The sequence below is a fragment of the Pararge aegeria genome, chromosome 8 (assembly GCF_905163445.1).
Source record: "Pararge aegeria chromosome 8, ilParAegt1.1, whole genome shotgun sequence".
Lineage (NCBI taxonomy): Eukaryota > Metazoa > Arthropoda > Insecta > Lepidoptera > Nymphalidae > Pararge > Pararge aegeria.
In genome coordinates this window covers 11,912,828-11,923,253 of record NC_053187.1, presented here as the reverse complement: position 1 = coordinate 11,923,253, position 10,426 = coordinate 11,912,828, and the positions used below count along the sequence as shown (strand labels likewise).

Here is a 10,426-nt window from a genome sequence, read left to right as displayed (position 1 = left end):
TATATTACTTTACGCTCATTCATCTCTGAATTGTGGTATGTCAAAGTTTTGGACGAAGTAATTTTCGGCATTTTAGCAAATAATTTAATTTTCCAGTATTCTTTCTGCAAAAAGTCGTTTTAACTAGTAAGTACGGACTACATATATTGTTAATTTAAATTACAATTTCTGTCACGGTATTTTAACTTTATTCACAATCAATGTTGCGAACTGTGACTATTAACCTTACGAAATGCCGGCGCGTTAAATATGCTGATTCATATGTTATTATTAATAAATGTAGACAACTTTCATCAGGACCCTCCCAGACAAAATTTGTTCCACCGGCTAAACTAGTTCACGGTCTGTATTACTTGTATTTTTATTGTTATTTTATATAGTTATATTGTTTTTAAACTGTATTTCTCTAACAAATAATAATTTCTATAATTTTAATATATATAAGAAAAAAAGCTAACCTTGTCATTGAAATTTAAATGAAGGATTAAAGGCTAAAGAACCTATAGCATTACAAAGTTGGCTTTATTTCTTTTACTCACTCAAATATAATGTCCAAAGGATTGAAGTTTGTTTGACAAAGCAGAGGTTTTTTTTCCTAATGCCTAAAGTATTTTCAGCAATGGAGGATAAATCAATTTTCCATTTGCCCAACAACCAGAGGTTTGTCGAGTTGGACTGCTCTCAAGCTTTTACAAATTTAACTAAAGTTGAAAAATGTTATGCTCACTATTTAAGTCAGGTATGTCATTATTGATAAGATAAAATGGTATTTTAATATACTTTTTATAATACATAACTCTCTTAAGTTTCATGTCAAATTTGTTCATCAGATTAACTGACAGATAAATTAATCATAAATCATGGGTTCCCGGAGTTGGTTATAAAGCATTCCAATGTCATAAGCCACCACCATCTAAAAATATAATCTTAACTGATTATATTTTTACATTTTAATAATTCATTTATTTGAAATATGGTTTTTCTTTACAGGCTGCCTGGTATGGTGGTCTTATTGTACTTGTTCAAACAAGTCCAGAATCCCCAAAGATCTTTTCACTATTGCACAGAATATTCATTGCTGAGTCTGTTGAGGATCTGAAAAAGTCTTCTATTGATGCTGGAGTCTCAGAAGATGATTTTCAGGTAATTTTTTTTTTTGAAAGTCATTTAATTTTCTAGCTAGAAGGTTTGCTGAAGGTGAAGTGGACATGTAAGAAGTGGCAGTGATAGGGCTGAGAATAAAAATATTATAAAAGTTTTACTTGAACACTGAGGGTTCCCATACCTTTCCAAAAAATAGAAATAGTTACCTGGTCAAATATTTATTAAACTGCCTTGAAAACACAATTGCTTAAATAAGACTAACAAACCAAGCATGTAATGAAAAAGAAAAGAGCATTATAGATTATTACTGGTGTCTGTTTCTGAATCATGAACCAAAGTTGACTGGCAAAGAATGCATTAAGTTTTTGTACATAGAAAATTATTCAAAGATGTCTAATCTCATACTAATAAGCTGTCACATATGATTTGCACTGAAAATTAAAAAAAACATCTATATGTACTAATATTATGAAGAGGTTGTTTTTGGATGTTTAGGGTAATCTCTAGTTTTTATAATACATAGTAGGTATATACGTATGCCGAATCGTTTACTAAGCACAAAAAAAGCAGTTTTTATTATACACTGGCTGACCCATGCAACTTCGTTGCACCATATCGGTTATTACATTTTCCAAAAAATGAATCTTAGCTAGATCGATTTATCGCCCCCGAAACCCCCTGTATACTAAATTCCATGAAAATCGTTGGAGCCGATTCAGAGATTCCAATTATATATATATACAAGAATTGCTTGTTTAAAGATATAAGATATTATATATACATAGCATACACAAATAAAGCAGCTTGTTGGTGATTATTTTTTTGACTTGCATTACAAATACCATTTAATATATAGCCTATTTTACCACTGTAGTGGTAGCATTCTGTAACTATGGATAAACTAAAAAACTTAACTATTAGATACAAACATATACCAAAAAGTATTTCTATCCTCATTATAATATTAGTATAATAGATAGTTTTATAAGAAATTACTAGAAAAGTTTGATAGTGAAACCACTTCCCTTGTAGATAGATACACAAACATTTTGTGGTTAGATTGCTTGAATTAATTACGTAAAGTTCTATGATAATGTATATTATATCACCAATTTTTTAGCACAGCACCTTTAAATTTTCAGATAAATGTGCTTTTTAATCAATTAAATATACCATGCTTCTACACATTTACACATTAGTTACATTGTAGTCTAAACTATGATTAAAACATTGAGTAATACAACATACAATAGAAAACGAAAGTCCCATTCTGTATATTTTCTATTCATCGCATTTTACACTAGAAAGAAAGGAAAGATGACTTCGGCCGACTGGCGCAGTGGGCAGCGACCCTGCTTTCTGAGTACAAGCCCGTGGGTTCGATTCCCACAACTGAAAAATGTTTGTGTGATGAACATGAATGTTTTTCAGTATCTGGGTGTTTATCTGTATATTATAAGTATTTGTGTATATTATTCATGAAAATATTCATCAGTCATCTAAGTAACCACAACACAAGCTACGCTTACTTTGGTTCTAGATGGCGATGTGTGGGTTGTCGCATTATATTTATGTATTTAAAAAAAAAATTGTTATAAGTAAAAGTCAAATCAAAAACAATAGAGTATTGCTATTGTATAACCTTCAGTTTCGTTTCGATTCGATTCAGTTATGTTAGGGAGTATAGTAGTCATACCCAAATTGGTTTCTACCCGATATCACACCGGAACACTAAATGGCTTAGCGGCACGTCTTCGTGGGTAGAAAGAAGCCTCTCACCAGACCAGGCCAGAGAAAATTCAGAATTTATAAATTCCCAATTTGCTCCTGCCGGGAATCGAACCCGGGAACTCCTACTTAAATTCATAGCGGTCACCGTTGCACCAGATAGGTTGTCAAACATCATCAATTATAACTTGCTTCAAAGCTGAAGGAAGTAAATCTTGCTTCGTTGAAAAAAAATAGCTCTCAATAATGCTCTCAAATATGTTTCAATTCTGCACTTGGCCAGGCTTGGATTTCTCATTATGGGTCTCACACTCATGCCCTTGCAATTTTAACAATTTTAGAACAGTAGCAGTTAACAAAGCATGCCTGCTTTAAAAACTTACTATGCATATTGTTCAAAATTTGCTTCAAAACGGAACTTAACCTTTCACTATGACTAATATAATACTAAGATATTAAAATACTCTGCTTTCTTTCTAGGCATTTTTAGTGTATACAGGAGCATTGTTTGCAAACAGTGGTAACTACAAAGGTTTTGGAGACACAAAGTTTATACCAAAACTTTCAAAAGAATCATTTGAACTCATTATAAAAGCTTCTAAAGCTTATGAAAGAGACGGAACACATGTAACTAAATTGTGGGAAAACACAAAAAATTTGGTGTACAGTGTTGCACCTAGATTAACAAGTCTTGGCTTAGCCAATAAAGTAAGTGTTTATATGAGTTCATACCATTTTTCTATCAAGTGGGACCAAGCTAAGAATTATTCTGTGTACAAATTGGTTAGGAAACATGTTTGATTTTATTTATTTATTTATTTACAAATTGCCTGTTTTTGCTTAGAATAAACCCTTACCAAGAAAATTGCTATATTCTGAGGGCGCCACATTTGCCACGCCACATTGCAATTCGTTATACAGAAATATAAAAAATAAAATAAAAAGCGTTTATTCTACTACCAATTATTACATTATTAAATTTTTCTTTTATAACATTTTTACTAATTAGAATTTATTTGATATAAATTATATAAAGTTAATTTTGAATTTTTTATTATGCAGAGTATAGGAAAAAAAGAACTTCATTTTTTTATCCACAATATGGCGAGTTTTTCTATTTTCCTGGTCAGGCTTCGGATCCATTGCTAATTTAGGACATCAGACATACCATTTGTTTTCCTGGGATGAAAAAGTTATTCTCTGTCATTTCAAGTTTTATCTAACACTATGCCCGAGTCGATTGCATTTAGGGCGTTAAGTAAGGACAACCCAAGGGTCTCTGCCCTTTCGAATTTATAATATTAGTAAAAAGTATAGATTCAATATTTATTTACTTTTTTTTTCAAGGGTGTCACAACATATTTCTCAAGCAATTGTACTGAAGAGGATTCCAATCTTGTAAATGATTGGATGAAAACAAAGCGCATTGAGGCCTATATATGCCGAACTTTTAAAACCATAGAAGGAGATGGCTGTTAGTATACTTCTGAGGTTTAAATTTTTCCCTTCAATAAATAATATACAAGATATGAAATCCGAAACATAATTTAGATTCTATCTAAAAATTTTAAATTATACTTTTAATATTATTATATCGCAATGAATATAATATGAGCTTTTATACTATAATGTTTATCTTAAGTAAAATTTACTACATGTGTTGCAATCGATTAAATTTCTAACTAAAAATAACTTAACTAAAATGTAAGGTCATAGCCTTTCTCTTTCCCTTAAAGATTAAAACTGTGGTTTAAATTAAAATTGTTGATAAAAACCGGGCTCTGGTTTGGGGCTCGCTTGTTTTATGTACGATACGCTCTTACCTTGACAGTACTCAAAGTCTTATGTAGCATGATCTGAATATAGTGTTATTTTTTTAATCTATAATGTTATATTTTGTTTGTTTAGTACCCTTATTCACAATCCACTTGGCGAGCTTCGAAGCAAGTTCGAAACCGCCTCTCACGATGGGCAAAGAGAAATACAAAAACGCATACTTTCAAGTGACGCGCGGCGACTACGCGCCCTTGCTTAGTTTGGTAAACGAAAACTTGAACAAAGCCATAAAGCATGCGGCGAATGATAACGAACGAAACATGCTCAAACATTATATCAACAGCTTTAAGGAAGGTGATTTGAGTGAACACAAGGAGGGAAGCAGATTTTGGATCAAGGACAAAGGGCCGATAATAGAAACGTTGGTTGATACTCATTTTTATTATTTATTTCATTAGATATACCAACGATACACTGTATTATCATTAATCATTTTACATTATAGTTTATTGTCCGAGTACAGTTATCACTTTCAGGTATAAACAACATTGAAGTAAGTCCAGTTAAAAATAATTAAATTAAATTAAAAGCAAATATTTATTAAGTTAATAGCTCATATTCATATTATAGAAACATCATATAAGTATCTAACTAAAAATTAATATTTTGCGTCTAGATATCAAGGATTCATAGAAACTTATCGAGATCCCAGTGGGCAGCGTGCAGAATTCGAAGGTTTCGTGGCCGTGGTCAACAAAGAAATGTCAAAAAAATTCGGTTCGCTGGTCAATGGCGCTGAAGGTTTCATCAAACTCTTACCCTGGGGACAGGACCTGGAAAAGGATTCCTTCCTTCGACCGGACTTCACCAGCTTAGACGTTCTTACTTTCTCCGGCAGTGGAATTCCAGCAGGCATCAATATACCCAACTGTGAGTTGTTATAATTTAATCATTGAGAGATTCCTCTTGCCCGTTGCGTGCTAAATTTATTTAAAATCACCATACAATTAAGTAAAGATTGAATATTATAAATTATTTCGACACTTAATCATTTTATGCATGTTTTACTTAAGCGGCAGATTTGGTCTTCGAGTGAGTATGGATTACTTATAGTGACTGGTATATCCCAAATTATAGTGTTAATTTGTTTGAGTATAGCATTCTCAGTGGTTTATTAATTGCTTGACGACATGAACAAAATTCAATAAATAACTTATACATAAATAAGCACTCTGGTTTTCTAGACGATGAAATCCGTCAAAACGAAGGTTTCAAGAATGTGTCCCTCGGTAACGTGATCCCGGCCGCGTACAAGGAGTCCGTCATACCCTTCCTCAGCGACTCAGACAAACAGTTACTTGAAAAATATCGGGTGCCAGCTTTCGAGGTATATATATTTCATTAATTTTGATTCTTAACTTTCAATAATGTTATAGTATTCTCTGACATCTATATAGTTGACTTTTGTGTCTAAGCAATCGAATTGGTAATTAAGGTGTTGTGGCATCAATGCGTTTGTTAGCAATGTTGAGTAACGTTGGTAAATGTGTAAGTTAATTTAACACTGAACGCTCGAATTTGGTCTAAACCATTTTAAACATACATAAAATAAAAAAAAATAAAAAAAATAAAAATAAAAATAGCCTTTATTCTCTGACTAAATACATTTTTGCTTATACACTACTAGTTACTAAATCTATTATTTAATTAAGTTATATTTATTCCTAAAAAAAAAAATTGTAACACCAGCGCGCTTAGTCAGGCTGTCCTTGGACATAGGCCTCCTCTAGAATACTTCAGTGTGCTCTGTATCTGGCTATTCTGCGCCATCCTTTTGGCAGGTCATCTTCCCACCTTTTTTGTGGCCGTCCTTTTTTCCTCTTGCCACCAAGGGTACCAAGATATAATTTTTTAGTCCATTTTTCTTTCGAGGATCTAACTACATGGCCAGTCCAGTTTTAAACATACATACTTGGCTACAATTACACCAGTGCTTGGTTACAATTACACCTGATAACGCAAGACAGGAATCTTGCGTCTTCACTGTTGATTTGAAGATATTCTTATATAATGGGATATGTGTATATGCATAGGGACATGGAAGCCATAAGGGCTACTAAGTTCCAGGGCCTTGGAGGTCTGTCATTAAAACTGACACCCGATTATATCTGTTAACTTTATAATATTAGTTTTATTAGTATTACATTTATGTAATATTAGTATTACAGTACTTTAAGGAGCATCTCCTTAAATTACGGTTTGACCTCGATATCCCTCTCTCCTGAGGGAAGGGTCTATGCATCTAGTAGTAGGATATTTATTAGCCGTACATAACGACTCAGCATATATTTGAATTTGAGTATAAGTTACCAAAAAGTCATAGGTGCGTTTCTAACTTTCCGAAGTTATGGTCGTGCATTTTTTAAAACAATTAAATATCAAATCCGCACATGGCCAGCGTGACAGACTACGGCTTGACCTATCTCATTCAGAGACCCATAACCTGTCGTGGGCCGCTAATGGGTTGATAATAATATGTTTTAAGGTACAAGTGGGTCTACACGAACTTCTTGGGCACGGCAGCGGCAAGCTTCTGCGGCAAAACGCAGATGGCACGTTCAATTTCGACAAAGAAAAGGTCAAGAACCCGCTCACTGGTAATTAAGTTATTATATTTCATAATGTAATCCCACTTCTGATGCTGCAGAACGGCTTGACTTTTATTTTCCTCTAATTAAGATAATATTTATGTATATAACATGCTATGAGAATAATTGGTAAATCGATAGATAATTTTGACATCGAACAATAATATTTCCAAATTATAAGTACAATATTCTTTTATAATAATATATTTATTTATCATGAAAATAAATCAATTAAAATCCTGAATACCATAAAAAAATATATTTTTAACGTCAATCTAGACATTCCATGTTTGTGAATTCCATAATATGATAATTAGTGCTAAAATGCATTGTGATTTTTTGTCTTAGGCAAGGCGATTGAGTCGTGGTACAGTGAAGGAGAAACCTACGACAGCAAGTTCACGACCCTAGGCTCCGCTTTCGAAGAGTGTCGAGCCGAGGCGGTTGGTTTATATCTCTCGCTACAGCCAGAAATATTGAAGTAATTAATTAATTTATTAAATATTTATTATAACGTAAAATTACCTATTTATTATAAACGCCTAATATAACCAAGTCGATAATCTGGCAGGGCATCTCAAAATTAAGTCATTCTTCATATGACAAATGTCAAGCATTAATTTGAAGTTGTTGGATTCAAAGGAAGTTTAAGATAGTAATTCTTCTTTTTGTAAATGTTTTTTTGTAGATATTCTATGTATTCAGGTTACTAGTCAGGTTTTTGCATGTCTGGTTTTGAGCTCAGTCTAAATACCCTAATGATCTTAAAATTGTTTGAAGTTTGCATGGGAACTTCAAATAATTTTAACACCAACCAGCTTTGACCGTCATATTTTTATCATATAACAGGTTGTTCGGGTACGAGGGTGAAGAGGCGCAGAACGTCGCATACGTGAACTGGCTCAGCCTTCTCTGGAACGGCGCCGCTAAGGCCACAGAGATGTATCAACCATCCACAGAAACTTGGCTCCAGGTATCCATTATGAAATATAATAAATATTTTAAAAAAACTTATATTATTTAAAGATAATTATTATTACAACAAATATATATATAAACGGGAGCAAAACAATAATAATATTTCTTTATTCATAAGCAGTGACTCTGGTGCAAGCCGAATTGGAACTAATTCTTATAAAATTTAGGTTACATTTTGCTTGCCTACCGGCAACACGCTATAACGGAGAAATAAAATATAATTATTATGAAAATCAGTTTAAGTATTTTTTTTAACAGGCGCATGCGAGGGCACGTTTTGTTTTAATGCGGTTGGTGGAACTGGAAGGAAATGGTTTACTCACTGTCACTGAAGTCGAACCCGGCAAAAATCTACTGCTCACATTGGACAAGACACGTCTTGCTACTGACGGGAAGAGGATTATTGGTAAGCCCATTATAAGGCGCCAGTCGCAGAACTATCAAGATAAAATACACAATTTGTTTTAATTCTAACGTAAAGAGTATGAGTATGACTTAATAACTGTATACAGATTAAATACCCCTAATAATTCAAGTTATAATTAAATTTTTGATATAAATAGGGTAATTAATTATTTATTACTAACATCCTCTTTGAAATCAGGAATCCCACGCATCTCGGGCATCCACTAGTTCATATTAAAACTTCTTTCGTGACTTCGCTCCGCGTAAATTTTGATGTGTACGTTATTTTCTGACCCCTGATCTACTACCACTATGCAAAATAACATGTCGATCTCTTGCTTTGTAAATAGCAATAACAAATTTATTTAAGTATCCCACACGAACCGTACAATTTTTAGGCTAAAAAGTAGTCTATATCCTATTCCAGGCTATACTCTATCTCTGTAATAAATTTCATCCAGATACTTTCAGCTGTTCTGGCGTTATTGAGTAAAAAACATCCATCCGAACTTTCGCCTTTATGATATTAAGTATGGATTGTTATTTTGTTAACGATTTGGGTTCTCTTTGAATTCCAGGTGATTTTCTAGTGAAGTTGCAAACCATAAAGGCGACGGGCGACGTGGCTCAAGGCGAGCGTCTCTTCGATACGTACAGCAAGCTCGAAGAACCGTGGAGCCGCTGGCGGGACATCGTAATGTTGCACAAACAGCCCCGGAACATCTTCGTGCAACCTAACACTGTGCACAAAGGTAGGAACCGAAGATATTTTTGTCAACCTCCGCAGCGATGAGCGCTGTGTTTCTATATGTCGGAGGTCCCGGGTATGATCTGAGTTTATTAGTAATTTATTATTTCTAAATTTCCTCTGGTCAGGTCTCTGCTAGAATGCTTCCCTACCGACAAAGACCGATAAGGGGTGTGGTTTTATTATAATTGCCATACCCCAAACATTGTAGCCTGTTACCATCTTAGACAAGACTACCACAAGCTGAGATTGCAGTCAAGAGCTAACTTGTAGTGGAATAAAAAGAAATACATCGAACTGCCACGCAATAACAATCTGCACCATTACGTATAACGTAGTTAATATTCCACGAACACGTACGAATCGCTTTCCTTCTTCGTTGCTAATTATCCAAGCACAAAATCAGCTCGAGTTAAATGGTGGCATAAATAAACTCGACTCAATCACAAAATATTTTGTTTTCAGGAGATGATGTGGAGTTAAAGAGTTATCCAGCGAGCGCAGAAGGTATGATCGCTGCGTGTGTGGAACGTTTTCCCAGTACGCGAGTCGATGATATACTCGAACTGCTAGCGGAGGCCGATCACAAGTACTTCGTTGACTTAGAGCAACTTGCCGACTGAACATCCCACCTTGGATAGTTCCACCGCCATTATCAATATACATATTTTATATCATGTTTTTTTTTTTTTTAATAATTTCCTTTTGATCTATGGGTTATTCTAGTACGATTTTCTTAACATGAGGAAGATAACACTCTTCGGAAAGAAAGTTGAATCTCATCTTTTGATAGGCTTAAAAATGTTCAGACTTCAACCCTGAATCAAACATATCCGAAACCCAAATCTTACCATTTAAATACAGCTGTCAAAAATGCTACCTATGGGATACCTTCTAAATCATCGTCATCATCATCATCGTCATTAACCATAAGCAATCTACTTTTAGACAGGCCTTTTAGAAACTGCTCCAATTCTACTCTCAGCATTTTGCATCCAATCGTGGTTCCACCTAGTAGGAGGCGCCCCACACTCCGCTT

The 10,426-nt window shown here is 34.0% G+C and overlaps 1 protein-coding gene across 4 annotated transcripts; it reads left to right on the top strand.

The window, feature by feature from the left end:
- Nucleotides 1-2: 2 nt before the first annotated feature.
- Nucleotides 3-10,067, top strand: LOC120625808 (dipeptidyl peptidase 3). 4 transcript variants are annotated; one of them, XM_039893028.1, is made up of 15 exons: nucleotides 3-126; nucleotides 298-342; nucleotides 618-739; nucleotides 991-1,143; nucleotides 3,313-3,540; nucleotides 4,180-4,306; nucleotides 4,741-5,029; nucleotides 5,285-5,538; nucleotides 5,853-5,995; nucleotides 7,154-7,265; nucleotides 7,605-7,737; nucleotides 8,106-8,229; nucleotides 8,493-8,640; nucleotides 9,218-9,391; nucleotides 9,853-10,067. In XM_039893028.1, exons 3-15 carry the CDS (start codon nucleotides 620-622, stop codon nucleotides 10,008-10,010), a joined length of 2,163 nt encoding a protein of 720 aa, XP_039748962.1. In that variant the 5' UTR covers nucleotides 3-126; nucleotides 298-342; nucleotides 618-619; the 3' UTR covers nucleotides 10,011-10,067. The 4 variants fall into 4 exon arrangements, with proteins under 4 accessions (XP_039748962.1, XP_039748963.1, XP_039748961.1 ...); XM_039893029.1 differs by having other exon boundaries at nucleotides 284-342; XM_039893027.1 differs by lacking the exon at nucleotides 298-342.
- The last annotated feature ends 359 nt before the right edge of the window (nucleotides 10,068-10,426 follow it).